This window comes from Phyllostomus hastatus, unplaced genomic scaffold, assembly GCF_019186645.2.
Source record: "Phyllostomus hastatus isolate PE091 unplaced genomic scaffold, TTU_PhHast_1.1 phas_contig_495, whole genome shotgun sequence".
Taxonomy (NCBI): Eukaryota; Metazoa; Chordata; class Mammalia; order Chiroptera; family Phyllostomidae; genus Phyllostomus; species Phyllostomus hastatus.
In genome coordinates this window covers 1,062,566-1,085,535 of record NW_025333895.1, presented here as the reverse complement: position 1 = coordinate 1,085,535, position 22,970 = coordinate 1,062,566, and the positions used below count along the sequence as shown (strand labels likewise).

The following is a 22,970-nucleotide window of genomic DNA, read 5'->3' as shown; positions in this document are numbered from 1 at the left end:
CAGCCTCACGACCTCTCCAGGAAAAGGGTGAAAGGCCTGCGTGCCGCCCTCTCTGGGCGCAGGGGAAGGTATCTGAGAATTACACTGAACTGTCAGCTCAGGTGTCATTACTCCAAAGACTCCTGTTGCAGCACTTCACCAGGGATAACAGAAAGTGCCTCTGCGCCTTCCTCCTGAGCAGTCTCCCCCAGTCACGGCAGTGCAGCCACGGAAAAGACGACGACAAATCCACTCTCTTACTGAATACACAGCAAGAGGGGAGAGAGCCTTGTTTCCAAATCAAATCCAACTGTATGTTTGGGTAGATTTATATAAGCACAGATGTTTTATGGGAGCTTTTTGTGGTTTTTCCTAGTGCAAATTAATATTTCTACTCATTCGGTACATACAATATATTTTCCTTCATAGATATAGTAGTTATCACAATGGGATGTTAATTATGGACGTAAATCAGAGATTCTTGAACCTAACTGGATACCATAATAAATTTACACTTTGAGCTAAGCAGCTGTGAGCAAAGCAGAATGCTCAGATCGCATGAGACTGGCTCTCGCTTCCCAAAGACTGTTGTTTTTTCCCCTTATTTAGGCTCCTCTGACTTCTGATCTTATTAGCAATAAGAGTACAGTTTTATCAGGGAAAAACAGCACTTACTCTGCTCCACACACAGCGGCAGGTACATGCACATGTTTCACTCTCGTAACAGCCATGTGAGGGTAGACACTGTTCCCATTTCACACATCGGGAGGAGAAGCATGACTTGGGCCACAGCTAGTAAGTGACAGAGCTGATACTCAAACCCAGGTGAGTCTCCTGCCTTTGCAGTCTCTGTAGAATTTATCAGCAAAGTGTCACTTCCTGTGAGAAAACTTTCCAGAACCTCTCCTCTGTTCTCTTTATGAGCCTCTATTATAGCACTGACCCAGTGCTGCTAACATTATCAGCCAGTGTGTCTGCTTTTCTCAGTAAACCAAGCTCCCCAAATGCTGGATCCATGCACCTTGCAGAGTGCCAGGCATATTTTTGATGGGTCTTAATGCGGGGACTTGCAGTTAGATGATTGTGACATTTGAAAAACGAATGGTCTGGAAATGCGTGGTATTTGGACTGCAGACACCACCTCAATATTTAATTCCATAGAAATGTTCATTGATGCTTAATGCGGTTAGCTCAGGAAGGTGTGGTGTGCTTTTCGCACAGGGAGAAATGTGTACACCTGGGTACACTATAAGACTGTAGTTTGAGAACCATAGACTCACACACACACACACACTGATTGGTTTGTAATGCTTAAAAGTGGGAATGCTTGTTGCTGAGTGTAATGGGGAAGAAGATACGTCTTGTGGAAGGCAGTGTGTTGGGATCTAGGGTTTTTCCTATTTGCCACGAAAGGACATGAGAAGTGGAGGGGTAGAAGAGAGGAGAGCTCATGGTATTGCCTTTCTCGTCAGTAAGTTTTGAGAGAAGAGTGTCTTCTGGAGGGCAGAAGGAATGGGTTTGAGATGGGAGGAGGAGGAACAGTTTGAAGCCCACCCTGTGGGGAACATGCGGCCTGAAGCACTGACAGATTCGAGGGTTCTTAGCAATTCGAAAGACTTACCTGCGCTTAAAAAATTGGGCGCCAAACAAAAATGATGTGCCTGGTTTTGTGATATTCCCACAGCACGTACAGCAGGAACAAAAAAAGCAGATAGTGGGGTTTACTCGTTTTAGAGGGGTGGGCACGTGGCAAGAGATCTTCCGTTTGTGGGTCCGTCTTAACCTGCTTTGAATATTTTCTCATTCTAGTCTAATTATTTGTCACAGACTCCAGCAATCCATTGGCAGAGATCCTTTTCAGTTATGCATTATTTTCTTAACCAAAGTGCTGCCTCCTAAAATTTGGAGCCCTGCCTCCCAACAAGAGTTGGTCTGACTATTAATTCTATAGCTCTGATGGGAACGGCCTCAGCAGAAACCCTGGAGATGACTTACATCTGTCAGGGGAAGTTCTGATTTTCTGAATGTCTGACACGTGCCAGGCACACATTTGAGACCAAACAGTCAATGCACAGCCATGATCCTTGCTCGCAGGGAGGTGACACTAACGGAGAAGTATCATATATTATAAACTCTGTCATAATTATATATTATATTATATTATAATATAATATATTATAATTGTCATATAAACTCACATATTATAAACTCTGGTGAGTCTTAATGCCGAGGAAGCCCAGGATGACCCCCTGTTCTGGGATTAAATGCCTCTGTTTAAGTGGAGACCACAATTTTATAGTAAAAATACGGGAGGGGAGTTTATTTATTTAGGGTTTTATCTTAGAAAAAAAAGTGAAACTAAATTTTGAAAATAAATTTTATTCCAACTATGCATTATTCTCAGAATAAATAATGAATCCAGTATTTTTTTGGGGGGGTATAATTTTTCTGACATCATAATACTTCATGTTTGACTTTCACGGCATAATCATAAAATGAGTCATTTTTCAAAAGTATTTGAGGATTTACCCAAGTCCTCTTTTAATATTTTATTACTGAATTCATTTTTTTTTGATGTGACTATTGTGTCACCATCCTTGTTTTTCTTCATTTTTCTCTTTGTCCCTCATTACCTGGTCTGCTGCTACTAGTTCTTTATTTGTTGGTTCGTTTGCCTCAACTCTGAGTAGGTGTCCAACATCTCTTAACAAGGGCTTCATGAAATCCTGCATTCTTTGTGAGGGTTCATAGTTTCACTTTGTGGTCAATTTACATTTTATCATAGATGTTTGGCCAACTGAGATACTAACAGAGGAGCAGGGGTTGATGCTAGGTCAAACCAGAGGGTTTGAGTGAAGGCTTACTGGTTTAAGCCAGTGATTTTCAACCCTTTTTATCCCGTGGCACATATAAACTGATCACTAAGTTCTGCAGCATGCCAAAAAATATATTTTTCGCTGATCTGATCAAAAAAGTATCATTTTAATTCATTCACACTGGATGGCTGTTATGTTGGCTGTTGTAATTTTTTAACTTGACATCTAAGGGAAAAGAGTTCAGTGCCCCCGACTAAATAGTTAGGTTTTGCATGTTTTAACAATTCTTCCTGCACACCGGTTGAAAATCGCTGGTTTAAGCAGCCACATCATTGGTGAGTATTTTCTTCTTATAACAGCTTGTGCTTTCCCATCTGCTCTGATGACTGCAGGGCATGAGGAGTCCCTGTAGAGTGCTGGAGGAGCCTCTGACCCAGGCACCAGGAATCAAAGAGAGCTTCCCAACGCTGAGGTTGGCAAGAGGGTCAGTAGGCAGAGAGGGGCAGAAGAGTATAGCAGGTGCCACATCGAGTGTGTATGTGCATCAGTTATATTAGTCAGGGGGTGTACATCTTTTCATAGAAGAGGAAACTGAGTCTTGGAGAGATTGCTTTCCCAGGGTGTCACAGATAGTCGGTATCAGAACCGAGACTCATCCAGGGTTTTTTGACTCAAGTCGGTGTTCTCCCCAGCATGTGCCATGCTGCTCTGCTGTTCTCAGTTTAGGAAGTTTTGAGTTTTTAATATGAAACCTTAAAAACTCAATGTGAAATAGCCTTTACCAAGGGATGCTTTGCCATCCAGTGAATCTTGTCAAAATCTGCTGACAGAAAGTCTGAAAAGAAGGGGTACCCCCCTTGAGTACCCAAGTGGAGTTTGAGAAAAGATCTCAGACAGCGGAAAGTCACCAGGAAGAATGAAAGGCCCTGTTCCAATGGGCAATGCTGAGGTTTTAGATGAGGGGGAGATAGTCACTTTCTACCTGGTTCTAAGTCTCATGCTTAGAATGTTACTCCTTTTTAACTGTCCCTTCAGTTCCCCAGTGATTACAGAATAAAGGGGAGGCCCACCTGTTTGACCTATGAGCGGCCCTCCAGAGTCTGGTCCTTCTGCCCCCTCACCCTCCTCCACAGCCCCCACCGCCTGCCCTACTGCCTGCACACCCTGCTCTCTGGCTGTTCCAGTAGCAGGCAGGGAGGCTCACGCCTACAAGCCATTGCTCAAGAGTTTTTTCTGCCTCTAAATGCTCTTCATCTCCACCCTTCCAGTCTTTCTCCCATACGGAGAACACTCTCTTTGAACGCGGTCTTCTCTGTGGGAATGAGAACTGACTCCCACAATTGCCACTGACTGTCCTCTCCATCGCATGGCCCTCCCAACAGTGACGATTTCAAAATTTTTATTTTTCCAACTCATGTCATTCTGTATATGCTTGTTGGTCTCTTTTATGGTATTATGGAAGAAGGGACTCTTTACAATCCCCATCTTATTTTAATTTTGAAACAGTAACAGAAACTTCCCCAAAAGTTGCAAGTCCACAATATAAATGTCCCATTTGGAAGGTGTTGTCAAAATAATATTCAGTAACCCTCAAATTTTAGTGTGTAGTTTTAGTGTGGCAAACTTTCTCTTGCCGGGGACCCCTCCTCACCCCACTTGGGCTCCAGCACCCTGTGCCAGACTGCCCCTCCAAGAGGATGTCCTCTCCATATGCCCGAGCTTTAGCGCCCTGCTCCCAGTGACTGGTTCTCCCCGGTGGCCACCTCCCTCAACTTGATTAGCCCCTGCCACCCATCTCTACCACCATGGCCCCTCATCTCTCTCTCTCTCTCTCTCTCTCTCTCTCTCTCTCTCTCTCTCTCTCTCACACACACACACACACACACTTGCTTTGCTCTGAACTGAAATATTAGCAAAGAGAAGTGGAAGAGCTTTTTACAATTTACAATGGTTTCCTGTTTTAATGCTGACAACACTGGCGTGGAGTGCCATCACACAAAGTCAGTCATATGTCTGTGTACGCACGACAGTGGGCCGATTACCTTGACAATCCATTCAGTGGAGGAAGATTAGGAAAGTGACCTGTCTGTCCTCAGTTGGACTCAGTTCTTGAGTCAGCTCAAGAGTAAGCAGCTCACCATGCTGACATATTTGAGTATACTCAGGCCAACTACTTTGTGTCTACACAAACCATTTCTGCTGTGTGTTGGAGGCAATTTAAGTGCTTCTTACAGATGGTTTTGACTGCAGACCACTCAACGACACGCACTATCCCTGGAATATGCTCCTGCACATCTTATAAGGAAGGGCCTGTGGTGGCCGTTTCAGCGTGGCTGTGTGCGTAGAAATACTGCAGGTGCTGCCCAAGCTCTTCTCAGGTTTAAGACTTTTTATTTCCTCACACAGACAAAATCCTCTGCGTTTGACTGTCAGGCCTGCAAGTGGGGAGCAAGTTACCTGGGACGTAGTTGGGTGAGAGAAGCTTGGATCCAGGCCAGTGCCTAGGAAACAGGCTTTTCTCCATCAAGGCTCTGCTGGTTGGGTCGTGATAATGTTCCATTATAATTTTATAATTGATCAAAAGCCCAAACTAAATAAAATAGTTGAGAAAGAGCCCCAGCTCCTCCTCTGGACCCAAACGATTGCACTTTATTGTATATGTGCCTCTTTTTCCCCCAAGACCCATGGCCTACTTGAGTACAGGGACCCTTTGTACTCGTCTTTCAGGCCCCAGCCTTGGTCTGAGCCCACCACACAGGGGTGCCCTGTGGTGAGGACTCGAGCAGTTGCTTCGAGGTAGCAAGTGGAGCAGGCCCGGGGATGTTCAGAGCTCCTGTAGATGTCCAGGGAGGACCAGCATGATGGAGTGTTTGTTTCCTGTCTTGGGATTGAGAAGTCGTGTTTACTCCACGATGACAGACAGGCACAAGATGGAGTGGAGGGTCTCCACGTCCTCACCTGCAAGCTCGCAGGCAGCGCGGAGCTGTTGTGCCAGCGCTAATGAAGCGGTACAGGAAACGGCGCTGGATAAAGTTCAGCTGTGAACCCTGGCCTCCCAACAGGGGAAAAGAGGGATCCTTTGAAGAAGAAGACAGCTGGGTTTTGGTTTCAAGACCTTAACACTGCCATCACTAGATATTCATCTGTCAGTGCACAGGGGACAACATGTGGAGAACAGTTGTGTCCGGTCAGGCCAAAGGGAGAAAGAAATGGCTGATTTCCAGGGTAACTGCGAAACCTCCCGTGGCTGAGGGCTCTGCTTCAGCGTAGCCAAAAAGAATCGATTTGGTGAGGCTGAGGCTGAGTGTGAGAACCTGAGCACTGTCTGCTGTGGGCTGGGCGGCTTCACCACGTCTCTGTCGTCCTCGTTGTGGGGCGGGCAGGGAGCTTGAGGCCCAGCCCTACTTGTGTTGGTCAGTTGAACCCAGCGGACAAAAGTGCTTCCGTACATACCGAGTCCTAAATGATCAGAGCATGCAGCCTGTCCCAAGTCACTTCGTCGTATATTCCTAAAAGGAGCTCAGCTTTTCTCTTACTTACTTGAGACCACAGTTTTCTTCGCAAGGAAATACTTTCTCTTCTTGCTTTTTATTATCTACCTCCCCACTCCTGATTTTCAGTTCCTAGATTTAACTAGTGGTATTTTTTTTTCTTTCAGGAAAAAAAATATTTGTAACACTCGGTTGAATTTGTTTACTAAGAGTCCTCTAATCTGGGCAAGAGTTTTCTTCCAAGGGGATTTATTGTTCCTACTAGAATGGCTTTTAACTCAGCTGAGGTTTATTTAACAGAATCGGAAGGGAGAAATTTATCTCCTCCCTAATCCCTCTTGAATGTTTCCATTGCTCTGCCAAAGTGAATGCTGTGTAAAGTAGCAGCAATCATTTGTTCTGTAATAGTCAATATGCAGCTGCCAGAGCTGATTGAAACATATTAACATAAGTGATAATACTGTCATAGAAGTGAAAAGTTAAGTTGCTTATCAGTATATTCTGATAAGCTACTTAAATTTTACAGTAGCATGTGCTGGCTTCAGACAGACATTAGTGAGAGAGAACTGTGCACTTTATCTGTCCTCTCTATTGCCTCTCACTTCATCTGTTACCCTCGGCGATACAGCTGGTAATCTGTGCAGGGCGCTGATTTCCCTCCGCCTGGCAGGACGGAGTCTCGGGCGATGGTGCTCCCTCCGAGACCAGCTCTATCAGCAATGACACTGTCAGCTCAGCAGGGTGGATGTGAGCAGGACAGCCAGCGCTTGGTACAGCACTTCTCACATGACTATTGGATGTCACTTTGGAATGTTTCTTATGGAAAATAAAGCCATTTAAATTAAGTGACAAAACTTTTTGGGAGTGGGGATATATTTCAGCAACAATTTTGTAACGCTACTGTGCCTTTGCTGTTAGTCTTTGTTTAGTTTTGTTTGTTGAGTCCACACGGAGCGCTGATGCTGTGCCGGGCTTCATGCTTGGCCTTGGGAAGACAAGGTGAAGAAAGATGTGATCCTTCCTCTCTGTTTGCACAGTCTGTTGGGAAGAGAGACACACCACTGAGTGCCACATGGTGTGTTGAATGTTATAACAAGAGCATGCACATGCCCAGGGCCATATGGAACAGAGGGAATCAGGGCATGAGAGGCAGGGAGGGGCTTGGGTACTATTTGGAGGATGAGTAGAAATCAGCTAGACCAGACCATGAAGTTCAGAGGGAGGATAGGGCCAAGTGTAGACAAGCTCAGGCAGGCTTGACTCTGCCTGCATATGCTCAGAGTGAGGCTGCAATGAGAGGAGGCCGTCTGTGGGGAAGAAGAGGGAAGTGAGTCAGAGAGGCCATCAAGGGCCTGACAGTGGAGAGCCTCAAACACCATCCTAAGCAGTCCCGCGATGCGCTTCTTGCAGCAATGGGACACATTACAGGAATTTAATCCAGTGTGCCACTTAGATTTGCATTTTAGAAAGACCATTCTAAGAGCAACACAGAGGATGGACTATAGAGTGAGGTCCATGCTGTTGGCAGAGTTACAGGGCGTGATAGTCTGGCCCCAGTGGAGGGCAGTGGGGATGGAGAGTTAGTGCTTGCCCCACGATGAATACGGAGGGGTGTGTTATGGGTGGAATGTTTGATGTAACAGTATGAATGGGGCCTTTGGGACACCTTGCAGCTGCCAGCCGTGCAAGTGCCGTGTGTGGCTGTGTGTGTGACTGTGTGTGTCTAATCATGAGAAACTTGAATAGAAGCTTCCTGGAAAGAGTGGATGTGGTAGGAGAGGCCTGGGGGCTACTCAGAGATAGTTCCTGATTGCAGAGTCTGCTTTGAATGTCTTCTCTATGAACCTGGTCTAGCTCTGAGGCATGGGAATAATTTATAATGAACATTCAGTGCTCTGTCTTTTACAGGCAATTTTTTAAAAATCCCAGAAATAATTAGCATTTCACCAGTCTGTGTTTCCAGCACAGACTATGACAGGAAGACTCTGTAGGATGTAGAGAAAAACTGAAACGTACCAGTCTTGAATTCGCTTCTGGTTAAAGTTTTTGACCTGCATACTAATATTTTGTGTGTTTCTCTTCCCCAGCTATCTCCCGTGGTTCGAAGTATTTTATAAACTACTAAACATCTTGGCAGATTACACGACAAAAGGACAGGTATTCATCTTCTATTCTTTTTAACGAGTAAACTTTAATTTACCTTTTATGATTATAAAAGTAATATGTGCCCTATATTTCACCAAAATGTTTACCAAAAGTGTAATGCATGCTCATTATAGAAAGTTTTAGAAATTCAGAAAATAGTAGGAAAGAAGAGAAAATCACTCCTACGTGTTCTCTGCCCCCCCCCCCCCCCGAACCCTGTAAGCGTTGCTAGCATCCTGGGATTTTTTTCTTTCTTTAGTTTTTCAATTAAATATATAATAAACAGATCCTTAGCATTCACACAGTTAATAGTGGTAATATCTAACAGTCCCAAGCAACCCTGAAAGTTCACAATGTGTATTAAATTGTGATTTTGTTGAGGCACAAACCTGAATTGTTCATGTCATGCTGCAAAGCTGGGATTTGTGAGTGGAACATTTAACTTGCAAGTGACCTAGCCAGCTGTCCTGAGTTCCCATTGCAACAAGTCTTCGTTGTGCTTTTACAGTATTTTTTTAAGGGTCTGAAAATTAGTTAAAAAGCTCAGCTATACCTCACTGTGCTTTGGAAGAAATAGTGTGCTGCAGTAGCTGCCGTGGATGTCAAGGATCAGCCGGAGCTATATCTGGACTTTCGTAGCCCACGTTTTTACCAAGCACCATAATGCCGAAGTATCTCCCCGTGCTGGGAAAACTGTTGTGAACATTTTTCAGAACCTCAATTTACTGAAACATTTCCCTGTTGTTGGGAGTTTCTATTATTTGGGATTTTTTTTCCCTTCTTCTAAGTACAGCCATTAGTATTTTGGGGCATAAAGCATTTTCTTCATTTTGGATTGTTTCCTTAAGACTAGAATCTCAGATGGGCCTTTATGAGGTCAGTGGGCATAATCATTTTTAGAATGTTTGTTTAACTGCTTTGTGAAAAAATCGTGCTGTTTTCTTAAAAGACAACCTTTACTAGCCATGTACAAGAGTGACTGGGTCACCGGACTCTTGCCAGTGTTGTTTGTTGAATCCATTGTTTATCTGACACATGACCGAGTCTTATTGTTTTACTTGTATTTCTTTGATTTTTTTAGTGAATTGAATATTTTTCTGTATGTCTTATGACTTATATTTTCCATTTTGTAAATGCCCTAAGTTTTTTAATTAAAGCGATACATTATTATTAAATGTTAGAGAAATTTTTCTCATATTTTCAATAGAACATTAGTTCTGAGAAACGTCCCATAAAAAATGTCCCACAGTTCAGTATAGTGAGGTCCGGGAGAGGGGCGGCTGTGGTTCTTTTTTGTCTCCTTTAAGATTCACGTGCTGGGGGCCCCGAGGAGTCCTGCAGAGCAGAGCCTGGTTCCTCGGGGCTTCCCCGCTCATTTTGCCCCAAGCCCTTTTTATGCCACGGGAGATACTAACATTTTGGGATACCAGTGTTTCCTGAACGCACTTTGGTAATTGCTGCTTGGGAGAAGAGGTGAAAATTGTGTATAGAATGGTTAAATCCTTCCTTCAAGTTGGGTTTAGTCACCAGCAAAGGCCACAGTAAGAGAAGGGCTGAGTGATAGAAACGGCTCACTGTGTGCACTCAGACAGGACGCTTAGGTACCAGGAGTTCTGTCTTCAAAGAAGTGGTTTACTCTTTGATGAGTGAGGCAGAAGGCCACCTTGGGCCTGTTCCTGGATTTCTGATTCACAGTTCACTTTGGTCAGACTTTCAGGTTCTCATTCAACTTTGAAAGATGTCTTTAGTAAATAGAGTTCTATGACATGTAGGCTCTTAACAGTCTTAGAATTGGAGATTGACTCACATTTTTCCTTCCATGTTGATGCTCAAGTCAGTCAAAAACAAGCAAAAAAACTCAGCGGGCATTAACAACCAGGTCTTGCAATACAGGAACGGTTGGGTAGGCACAACCTGTGCACAGGGGGGATAGGATTGGTACCCAGAGAAGCCGGTACACCAGTCTTCTGGGCATAGCCCCAGTGCGGACCCGGCCTGAGGTCGGTGTCGCGTTTTAGTGGAGTCTGTTTCTCCTGTACCCAGCACTATTTTTATTAAATTTCTTCTGGTTAAAGGAATTATGATATAGATGATAGGGAATCTACGTACAACTAGCTAAATTGTTTGCAAGGTATGGGTCATCATATTCAAACAGGATGAAAGAGCTTTTATTGAAAACACAGAATCTTCTCCCCAAATCCAAAAGTCTTTGCAAAAGATTGGGAATGGTGGGCTTCAGATGGGTGGGTGTATGTGTGTGTGACCGTGACAGCTCGCATGGAATGTCAGAGCCTAAGCTATGTGATGAGGGCGTCTGTCTAGGTCATTGACCCAGCGTGGTTATCAGACCCTGAGTGCGGCAACAAGCACGTCCCCTTGGAAGGGACGGCGGGGCGAGGAGGACATCGGAGCCAGAGAGCAGCCTGGCAGAGTGTGCTGGAGCCTGAGGGGCGAGTGGTGCTTATGTGGGACAGTGGCTGGCGCTGGATGCTGGAGCTCAGTGAGATCTAGAGGGATCCACACGGGGAAGGGGCAGCAGCCGTGGCTCGGCACTGGGCTGTTGGAGCCTGGGATGGATATCGCGTGTGTTTTGGAGGTAGGTGGACAGTGGTGGCCTAGCACTGGATGTCAGTTTTTAGACAGGGCAAGGAGAGCATCGCGGTGGGTAGGGAGGTAAGGGCATTGAAAAAGATTGGTTCCATACAAATAAGTGAGTATATTAGGAAAAATATGCGGAAGATTTTTTTCACTTTTGTATAGTTACAAGTATGTACAGGAAGGAAACTAGAATGATTCCTATGGTGAATCGGAATTAGAGCCATTGGTATGAATCCATGGCTTTCAATATACAAGACAGATGTGGAGATAAATGGAGATGTGTGTATTGTGGGTCGTGCTTGCTGCATAAGATATTCCCTGGCTCTGTCCACTGAAAGGGTCCGCAGTCAGCAATACCCAAGTAGCAAGGAACACCCGTAGGTATCTTGGTTTCTACGGAACATTTTCCACCAAAAGAAGTCAGGACTCCCTGAAGAAATGTCTAATTCCAGGGGTGGGGCGGGGAAAGTGTAAGGTGAGCCTGGAATATCTGTTAGTGCCAAAAGCAAGGAAGTGCTCGAAACATGACAGGGACACGTCAGAAAGACCCAGACATGGTGAGCTCGGGGCAAGGGATTCCCACTGCTCACGTCTGGGAAAATGGGAGCATCCAAACAAGTAAGACAGCAAAGGTTACAACCCATTGCAGAAAATGGGAAACCATGTGTCTATACCAATATAAATAAGTAAACAGATAAATGACAGGTTGTATGAGGCATGGGATATTTATATACAGTATTGCTAGACAAAATGCTTAAACACAAAAGGAAACTGAAAACCTTACAGGAGAGACATCAGGTAAATTAATGAAATGATCAAAGTGAACATCATCAGTAATTGGGTGAATTGAAATCTGAATCAATAGAAAGCAAACAGTTGAGGGTTATTTTCTGAAATGATTGGTCTCATTGTCAAGTTCATACAAATCTAGGAAAAATAGGAACTGATCTGGGCTGACTTTATCTAGTCTTTAACTAGAGAGTCATAACTACAGTCAGTTTGTGACTCTGAACTGGGTTATTTTGCTATGATTGGCCCAGCTGACAGAACTTGGTGGGCTCTGAGGATTAGGTGGTAATGTCGTGTCAGTGTTAATTTCCTGATTTTGATGATTAGTTACTGTTATGTAGGGGAATGTCCTTTGTATTTCCGGATGATGGTGCAGAATGTTAGCTACTCACTCTCAATAGTTCAGAAAATTTTAAAGATATTTGTGCTGTCCTACAATTATTGTTTAAATTTGAAATTGTTTCAGGGCAAAATTAAACATGTTGGTACATGCACATATAAATTTCTGTCCTCTGTGAGAAACTTGAGCATTTTATCAGTTCAGATTGAAACAGGCTTTTAATCTGAGCTCATCCTCTCTTTTCCTTTCCTTTAAATTCACTACAAAAGCAGCTGCCGAGCAGTGGAGAGGGTTCTGCTCTTGGCTGAGTAACTTACTGGCTGATTTGAGCCAAGTTGCTTTCACCCTTCAGAGCCTCAGTTTTCTGTCCATAAAGTGGGTTAGTTGTGAGGATTATATAGACATTTTTTAAAAAGGATACAAATGTGAGTTTATTGCTATTATAGTAACAGAGACAATTCCACATGATGGAAGAACTGGCTTTTGGATAATTCTGTAGGCAGTGTTCTTTTTAGCATTTTAAAGGTGAATCTGTTTTCAGTCGAATGATTTGTTCTGCTCTGTAATTCATTTCACTAATTAAAACGTACAGCCACCGTCCTGTATTGCATGTTGTTGTACGTTATCCATTTTTAACCGTCCATAATTGGAGGCCGCCATGTGTATCCAGTGAGCGCTCAATAAAATTAATTGAGGGCAGTGGTGATGAAGACAAGATCTATAGTGTCATTGTTATTTCTCCCCACCACCCCCGCCCTTTAGGCTAGGATTGTTTGCATTTAAAAGTTGTTGCTATGGAGTTAAGAGGATAGATTTGCTCAGAGCTTATGGTATATGATCCATAAAAGGTGGTCATGGTAGGTGTCTCACTGAGTAGAAAATGTCATACTTGGTGTGGGAAGATCTGTTTGGCTCTTATATTGAGCCCTAAGGAGTGTCTTTTGTCCAACCCTACTTAAATGTCAACCTGTTTCTGTTCTGGGGCCAGCACCTCCCAGCCCCTCAGCCGTGTGAGGGCCCCCAGCTTACTGTGTGCCCAAATCTCCCTGCAGGTCTCTGACTAAGAGCTCAGCCTTGGTTTTGTTACTGAGGCCTTTTATTTCTTTCAGGAGAGTCAGTGGAATGAGCTTCTCGAAACTCTGCACAGACTTCCCATCCCTGACCCAGGAGTGTCTGTTCATCTCAGCGTGGTAAGTGGGGGCAGAATATTAGCGATCACTGGAAAACAACTTCACTGTTAACAGTAAGAAGGAGCTAGAGGAACAGGATTGTTTTTTGTCGTCTGCACCTTCCCACCCCTACCCCCGAGTACTCTTGAGACCTCTAGGCTGCTCAAGCAGTACCAAGCAGTTGTATTTCTTCCCTTCTCTGGGATTCCACACGCAATGGGTCTCAAATGTCCCCAGGCTCCTCTCTTCCTAGCTGTCATCCCATCACTACTGCCACCCCCCACCCCTGCCCTGGGCTCTCTGCCTCATATCTTGCCCCTGCCCCCCCCACATTCCTGTGCATGCCCATTTGCTGAAGCCCGTCTTGCTGCCCCCTGAGACCTCAACAGCACCTCTCCCCCATTTATCAGGGTACTCCATGCTCATCTTTCGGAACTCCAGTCAGATTTAATTCTATGAAATCCTCCCCTGACACTCTCCAAGGCTAGCTAAAGTTTTCTTCTTTGTCGCAGGCATCTTGTACACTTAGCAGTACTTAGTCACATTACGTTGGAACGATCTGTTTTCCTGTCTTCCCCCACTGGACTGTAGGCCCCTCGAGGACAGGGATGGAGAGTGCCTAGCATAGTTCCTGGCCAGCCTACAGTAGCAACTTCCTTTGAACTCTTTTATATACTTGTTACACCTTCTGTAATGTGCTAGGGTGGAAAATCCTCTGAACTACAAACAGATTTCAGGCCTAGTTGTAGTTTTACCCATAGTCTGAGCGATACATGTGCTTCCACATTTCAGTTACTGGAATCCTCTAATTCCCTGGGTCAAACCTTGTCACCACCTTCATCAGTACTCTCAAAGGGACATCCTTTGGCCGGCTGTTGATTATACAGGGGCCATGTTCCCTATGTTGTGGGTCTGAACGTTTAAAAAGTTGTGCCTTTCAGCTTCATTAGAACCACACGCGGTATTCACTGGTTACTATCTTGATACTTTTCCCTCTTAAAGAAAATGAACATATCTTATAGGGCTTTTTTCTGTGATGACCAAATTGAAAGCATTATTAACTAGCAATAACTAATAATAGATCTACTATTTACTAAGTTCCTAACTTATGCCAAGTATGCCTCTTTAATGTTTGAAACAACTACAAATAGATGTTAGCATTTTCATTTCATAGATGAGGCTTAGAGAGGAACAGGCATTGTACTTGTCCATCTAAGTTATGTAGTTAACTGTGAGAAGGTTGGGGTTTAATACCAGGGCTAAATTCCAAGCTTATGTTCTTTCCACTGGGCAGTAAGTGTTGAAAGAAATGGAGGATAGCAGGAAGGAGAAAAGGAATTTGTAGAGGTTTTTGCTCATTTTAATAGAACGTGGGAAGGAAAGGAACCTGGTTACAGAAATTCACATAAGGAAGACTGTCCGGAAGATGAAGAAATGAGCTTTAAGCCTGCCACAGTCATCACCGTCTAGCTAAGCAACCTTGCCTTTGCCTCTGTTCCTTTTCCTAAGCAGCTTGATCTCACCACTTCAGTCTGTAATGACATCCGACAGCTAGCTGTGGAGTAGCCTGGCTGGGTCACCAGCTGCTGGGGAGGAAGGGCCACTCCTTCCCCTGAGTGGCTGCCAGGCCTCAAGGACAAACCATTGCAGGGGCAGGAGAAACTGTTGGGAGGGCGCAGCTGTTTCATGCCAGTGGTTTCTGTGAATGTTTCTGACCTCCTCTGGTCCCAGCATTTCATGGGCGATGGAGCAAGACAGAATCTCAAAGGACAGCTTGGTGACTACTTGGGTCTGGAATTGCAGTGGCTCACTAGTTACAATCCATTACATCTGTAAAGGCAGATTTTTTTTTTCTTTCCTGTTCACAAGGAATTCCGTTCTCCATGTGGCATTTCTGATTTTGAAGCACTAATCTCGTCTAGCTTGGACAGCCTGAAATGATAAAATGGCAATCCTGGACTTTTTTTGGCTTGAGTCACAGAGACTATTTCTGTATGTATAGTACAGGTGACTGAGAAAAATATAAAATATAAACTAGCGGTTGAGAGCAATAATGATTTTCTATTAAAGTACCATGTATGGCATGCTAGGCACTCACATATTAACATTTATTCTTCACAACAGTTCTGAAGTAGATATTATGATTCAAAAACTGAGATTCTGAGCTATTAATTGAAGTTGCTTAAAATCACATAGCTCTTAAGTGGCTAGCTCTGTGGTCCCTGTTCTTTCCCTTCACTGTGCCAATGATTAGTTTGTGGACTCCATCCTGTGTGGACATCCATTACTGAACATTTCCTGGGACTCCCTTCTAGCCATTTGGAATAGACATTGGTGCACTCAATTTAACAGTATGAATTAAAATAGTAAAATACAAAGTTAAATTGTATTTTACTGTTTTAGGTAAAATACAAGGTTAAATTGTATTTTACTGTTTTAAGTAAAATACAAGGTTAAATTGTATTTTACTATTTTAATTCGTACTGTTAAATTGAATTCTTGACTAGTTTTCATGCTACATAATCTCAATTGTAATGTTTCATGGGTAATATTTTGCAAAGGCACAGAAATTTTGGAATACTGCATTGCAGAGGGTTTTTAAAAGTTATCCTTTTATAACTTTTAAAAATTTTTTATTTTATTATCTTAATTCAAGTGGCTTTGGCTATAATTTGCACATCAAAAGCACAGGTAAAACAGCCTGTTTTAGGGGAAAGAGCATAGCTCTAATTATCCAGGCCTGGTTTCAATACTGGTTCTGTCAACTACAAGCTGTGTGACCCTAACAAGTTACTTCACTTTTCTAAGCCTTAATTACCATTTGTAATGTGAAGATAATGTCTACCTTAGAATTTGTTATGGAAATTAGAGATGATATTTATAAAGTACTTGGCATAAATCTTTCAGTGTAACAGGTATTAGAGATCTGTTGAATATTACAGATCTTTAAAAACAGCTCTTAGTGTTGTTATTGTCATTGTCATTATTGCAGTTGTTCCCTGTGCCTTTCAGGAAGGCTGTACAACTTGTTTTTCTAGAGACCAACTATTTTGCAATTATCCAAGAATGGTGAGGCGCGGGGGGATTCCTGAAATGTCACTTGGGGGGTTCAGGTTTGAACTCAGGCCATGGCTAAGCCGACCTTCTCTGCACGTGACCTCTCCTGGCCTTTGCACAATCCCATCTTTAATTGACCAGCACCAGGCTCTTTCCATTCCTGCTTGCCATTGTCTTCTGAGTCTTTCTTTAGTAGCACAGAGGAGGTATCACCAGTTCAGCCTGCTGTCATTTAACTCAGGGGCACGTACATGGCAGTGCCTCCTTGAAAGTTCTTTGAACAGGTCAGATTTTCAACTCCACTGAGCTGGAGATTGCACTAGAAGTCAGGAGGCTGATTTGCAAAGCATGCACAATGGAGAGAAACTCTCCACTGTTAACCACCTGTAATGGTCTCAGTGCAGCTGTCCTTCAGCTGGCGCTGTCCTTAACATCACTTGGGCCTTCGCGGCAGATTTTGCCTGCAGCCCAGAGAGGGGTGTAATCTCAGATGCTAAAGTGAAATGGTTTGGTCGGTAAAGACCACTGCTGAGTGAAGCTAGTGATATTTGGTCCCGAGAGTCCATTTGCCTCATTGAACAATAAATTATGAAGCCTGAAGCTTTCACGTGTTCACAAATCTACAAACATCGTATGGGAATTTAACCTTTAACTTCTTTGAACTGTTCACTTGTATCTCCCAAAGTAGTTCATCTCTCAGAAAAGAACTCTTCCTCCCATGTTGGTAATTTAATGTATCTGGCTTTCGTCCAACATTAACCAAAGAAAATATTCCATAGATATTTCCAGTGAATGGAACTCTCTTCTTTCATCTGAGTAAGGAATTATCTTCAGATCATTTCCCTGATTTTTGAATAATGTGTTTATTGCATATTTCTGCAAAAATAAGTAGCTTTTGCTTTTCTTTTCTAGCATTCTTACTTTACCGTGCCTGATACCAGAGAACTTCCCAGCATACCTGAGAATGTGAGTACTTGGGAGAAAAAAATTTAAATTTGTATTCTCATTCGGTTTTTTAACTTATTTTTAAAAGGAAATAAAGGGATATATTTTTCTCCATTATAAAATAACACATTATAAAGGCAAAAATAAGTAGAGAATATTTGAAAATTATTGAAACTCTAAAGACAAGGAGGGATGAATATTCATATTTCTCAAAGGCAGTCATCTAATAACATGTTGATGTCTCATTCTAGTCTTTTTAGAATGTATTTTTTTACATACTTAAAATCACCTACTAATAAGCATTTTTCATTCTGTGCATAAGAATTATTTTTGTTGGCTGCATAATATTCCATTTGCTGTGTAGTTTTTGCTGTTTCCTCACTATTGTGCATTTAAATGACTTTTAGCTTTTGCTGTTGTAAATAAAATGTTTTCATATACAGATTTCTTTATTAGGGTAGGTTTACTCAAGTAGAATTATATTTCTACTACATTTATAAGAGAAAAAAATAAAGTATTTGTGGGTATAAGGTGAAGATCCCCACTCCCACTTCTTAAAGACAGGGGCTGTGAACTAGAGTCTAATGGGGCAGAGGTTAATGTCCCAACTCTGACAAGTTGGATGACATATCAAGCCTAGCCTTTGGGCATGTTTTCAAAATGTTTTACTCAGATTATAAATAGTACTCTGTAGAATTAAATATGGAATCACCACCACTTAGGAAGTTGATTCCTTTTTTTAATTGTGGCAAAATGTACATAACATAAAATTTACCATTTTATCCATCCTTAAGTGTATATATTTCACTGGCGTAAGCACATTCACATGGCCGTGCAACCATTGCCAGTGTCCATCTCCCGCACCTTTTCCTTTTCCCTGCCGAAACTCTGTACACATTATTTAAACAGCCCTTTAAACAGCAACTCTACACTCTCTGCCTCATTCCCAGCCCTGGCAACTACTATTTTTTTCTGTCTCTATGAATTTGACTACTCTAGACACCTTATCTAAGTAGAATCATGCAATATTTGTCCTTTTGTGTCTGGTTATTTTACCTTGTATAGCGCCTTTGTGGTTTGTCCATGTGGTAGCATGAGTGAGCATTTCCTTCTTTTATAAGGTTTAATAATATTCCATTGTATGTATATAACATTACTATATTTTACTTATCCATCAACGGACACTTGGGTTGTTTCTACCTTCTGTCTATTGTGGATAATGCCACTCTGAATGTTGGTGTACACACATCTGTTTTAGTCCTCGCTTTCAATTCTTTGGGGTATGTACTTGATACTTTTTTAAAATACTGGAATAAGTGGTATATTTCTCCATAACTATTGTACTATAGAGTCATAGACAGGAAAGTCTTTTGTTTATGGAGCAGACAAATTATAAATGTCAAGTAATCAAGTTAATGAAGTTCTGTTATTGTAGATAATGGATCAGAGACCTGGCTACTTGGGGTTCTTGGGGCTGGAGGTTCTTAAATATCAACATAAGGATCTTTCTGGTGGAGAATCTAGTCAGTTTTCTCTTGCTGGGGAGTGTACACTTAGTTACCAGTGCTCTGGAGTCTGGTGGCGGGCAGTGGGTCATGGTAAATCAACATTTAGCATGTATAATTTTATTTAGCACCTCCCGCATTTTTTCTTTAATGCTTTAATGCCCTGTTTTCAGCTATACCTGGTGTCCCCCAAGCCTTTCTGGTTTAATTCCCAAAGAACGTAAATATTTATTCTTTCAGAGGGGTGCTGGAAGGCCAGTTAGTGGACTAGCTGAGTGAGCCAGGAAAGGAGAATGCTGGCATGAAATTGCTCTTATATTTTTTGGCACCCTTCCCGTAGGCTTCAGAGGTTCTGGACCTTTTTGGAATTCCTTGGTGTAGGCTGGCCTTGATGCTTGCTGCCCTGTTACCTGGCCCCAGTCTTCGTGTTCAGCCTTTTCTGAGCCACTAAGTCAGTCTCCTTTAATTTTTCAACCTAGTTGGCACTCTTAGTATCTTGGGCCAGATAACTTTTTGTAGTGTGGGACTCTCCTTGTACATTGTGGGGTGTTTAGCAGTATCTCTGGACTTTACCCACTGTGTGATGAGAGCGCAGCCCCCACCCCCAGCTGTGACAACCAAAATGTCTCCCTACATTGCCAAATGTCCCCTGGTGGCAAATGACCCAAGTTGAGAACCATTTCTTTAGTAACATCTGCTTTCTGGCTTCCAAAAACTTGATATCTTTCTTCCTTTACTGTCCTTTCTGCAGTTTGGGGGGAGTTTATGTCTTTTAAAAGTCTTTTACTATGACTTTCCATTGGGCAGGGGGCACATGGTATCAGGAGAGAGAAAAGACAAATATCTACCATAATTTAACAAAAATGCCCACAGTGTGTTAGCTGTGCTTCCGCTACTGGTAGACATTTAGATTGTTTCTAATGTTTTGTTGTTGTAAATAATGTTATAGTAAACATTACTGCCTAGCTTAGTTTTTTGTTTTTTTTTTTAATTTTAAGGGCCAAAAACATTTTGATAACTTGTTAATTTTCAAAACCACAATTACTGAGATTAGAAATAGCCTAGAGAAAAATAAAACTGACTTTTTTCATAGCCCAACCTCTAATTCCTGTCTGTACTGTATGCTACCTCCTCTGCCTCCACCATATAAAAAGTTTGCATCCTCTCAGCTGATTTTGACACTGATGTACCATTTCCCTGTGTATGACCCATTGCCCACTAAGTCCTCCTTGGCTAACTGGTAAAAGGCTGGCCTTATTTGTTTCTAAGCAGGAATGATAAAACAATCTTCCAGGCTTCTAATGTACATGGCTCCATTTAAATCTTCCCAGCTTCTCCGTGACAGTAGAGGTGAGCCCCGTGGTACACGTAGGGACCCAGGCTCACAGACCTGAGGTTACTTGCCCAAGGCCTGCTCCTAAGTGAGATACAGTCCCTAGGTTTATAAGGAACTAAAGCATTTTGTTTTCATTATGCCCACCCATCCTGTCTCCCTACAGTTGACTTTTGATATTCATGAGGAAAAAGGAAAAGAGATAATTTTTCATAGCTCAAATCTGAAATGAAACAGGCAAGCTTTTTCTCTAAGGAAAATCTGAACTTTTATAGGACCAATTTATATGATTTTTGACATGGAGTCACTGTTGAGCTCTAGCCATGTTGAAATTTGCATTTTAATCTCTTGGTGATTTTTCAAGGATTAATTTAAAATGGCTAAATTGCTGCATTGCAAATTGAAACAAGCAATAACCGTGGGGTTATTAATATGGTATACTATGCCGTAGTGGAAAGAACATGAGTTTTGGAGACAGCCAGACACTGGGCTCCACCACTCTGGGACCTTGGGCTACTTACTTCTATTCTCTGAGCATTGGAATTCTTAACTAATAAATAAAAATGGGAGGAACAAATGCAGTATTAAATGTGAAGTTCCAAGTTCAATGCCTCATGCAATAGGGATGCTGCTTTTAGGGGTTCCTTTCTTTCCCTTCTTTCCTCAGCTTTCCTACAATGCCTGAGATCCGAGTTGTGGCTGAGAGCTAGGGGGCATCACTTCTTATAGCTTGTGTTTTCTAAGTTTTTGCTGATATTCTTGGTTGTGAAGACCATTGCTTTTCTGTTGTGGAGTGTATATTTGCCCACAAAAGTCTCTCAGGAGGCACTATTGCCACCAGAATTCTGAAGCTTGGAAATGCTGTAGGGAATGGAGTCTAGGACTCTAGCACCTGTAATATGGGAGGGGTCTGTAACCATTAATTGATTATTTCCTCTAAAGGACTTAATGAACTTTAGTGAATAAGCAAAGAAAAAGGTAAAAGGACTTTGGGATATGGAACCTGATTCTGTCTTTAGATAATCATATTCTTGTGAAGAGCTCCAGAGAAAGGTTAATGTAAGAAAGAAAAAGGAGCTAATGCCCACTGTGGATCAGATTAGGCACTGTTTGTTGTGTCATGAAGTCTTCACAGCAGCCTTATGGTGTGGTTGTTATCCCTGAAGAGCTTTGACAGGGACGTGAAGCCCAGAGACATGAAGTAAGTTGCCTCTAGTCTCCCAGCCAGTAAATGCTCAAACCTGGACTCACACTTGGGTCGATCTGATCCCAGCACTGAAATGCCGCTGGGTCCTGGGCCTCTGGCTCCGTGGCTCCCTATACCCTTCAAAGACTTCACTCATCATAAGTGTACTTAATTATATGAATATTTGTGCAATATCATTTCTCCTTTCTGAGGACAGGGACCAGAATTTTTTAAATCACTGCATCTGTGTAATTAGCACTGTACCTAGAACATAGTTGATGCTCAATGTGTGTGTTTGTGTGTGTGTGTGTGTGTGTGTATGGAATAACTGAATGAGCAAGGCAGCCACCCTCAGGAGAAGGAAAAATAATAGTTTCTTTCACTTGGTTTTTGGGTTATTTTTCCCGCAAGACATTAATAAAAAGTAAATGTAGAAAATTAATTTTTTCCACTTTCAGATGCCTATTGAAGTTAATTCTCATTATTTCTTCAATTTCTTTTTAAAAATATTTTCTTTTTTTGCTGAAAAACTATCACAATGTAATTGCTCATCAGGGTTTTCTCTATCTATCAAGATAACAGTTTGTAGGAGTGAATTTTATACAGGCTGTAATTAAATGAGCATAAATCTTTATAAATTTTAAACAGTTGACCTTCATTAAAAAAAGTCACAGATCATGAACAGATATGTAGTAATAATTAAATTGTAAACTGGCTATAGAAGGAATTTTTTTAGCGGTCAGGTTTTGAAGTGTACTTTTGATTAATGGGTAAGCATATAGACCTTCATTTGGAATATTAAACAAACCTGTCTTAATTATCTGGCCAGTGTCATACCAAGTGGTTAATGATGCAAGGAAAGCATTTAGAATGGATAGTTATGTATAACATTGCCCAGACTCCACTTTGTCAGAAGATGCACCATGATATAGAAAAGATTTATGAACTCGTTGTGACTTTCAAAAATAAAGTTTAGTGGTATTAGAAGGCCTATTATTAAGTACCGAGATTATAGAGAATTCCATTGTTGCTCTTCAGAGTTATCAGGTAATTGTTTATTCTAATGGTTTTTCCATTCACTCCAAGGGATAAAAGTTGACCTTGGGGTAAACTCTGCTTTCTTTCCTATAATATACTTTTCTGATTTGATTGCTTATGTGAGTTTGCGGGCTTCTTTCTCAGACAGATTATTTTAGAATCCAAATTTATAATTCCCTCTTAAGAATCCCACACCACTAAGGGAGCCTAAATTCTTTTAAAAAAGTCAGTTGAGGATTCTAAAGGTTTACATTATGGTAAAATAATCTGAGCAGGAGTTATTTCAGGAAATAAGGCCCATTGTCAAAACCAAGCCTCTTGCCTTAGAAACTCTTCCAGACACAGTATAGTAAGTCTTTATCATCTGTACTGTGTATGAAGCTGGAAGTCACAAAGACGAATAAAATGACAGACCGTGGGGCGGACTAGCATCTGTTCTGAAGGCTCCAAGGAGTACCCAGCTTAGAGTCGGTTCTTTGGTTTGGGGATTATCTCATTTCCCAAAGGTATTGAACCTAAGATGCTTTTTCTCTAAGCCCCACAGTATCGGCCCATTCCACCTCCCCATCACCACACCCA

General features: G+C 42.1%; 1 protein-coding gene across 4 annotated transcripts in view; it reads left to right on the top strand.

The window, feature by feature from the left end:
- Positions 1 to 22,970, top strand: part of DENND1A (DENN domain containing 1A) — a 486,624-nt gene that overhangs the window by 221,720 nt on the left and 241,934 nt on the right. For all 4 annotated transcript variants that reach the window (XM_045846504.1, XM_045846502.1, XM_045846503.1 and 1 more), the window contains exons 6-8: positions 8,374 to 8,443; positions 13,268 to 13,348; positions 17,297 to 17,350. In XM_045846504.1, the coding sequence (XP_045702460.1) occupies positions 8,374 to 8,443; positions 13,268 to 13,348; positions 17,297 to 17,350 (205 nt within the window). The remainder of the gene's footprint in view (positions 1 to 8,373; positions 8,444 to 13,267; positions 13,349 to 17,296; positions 17,351 to 22,970) is intronic.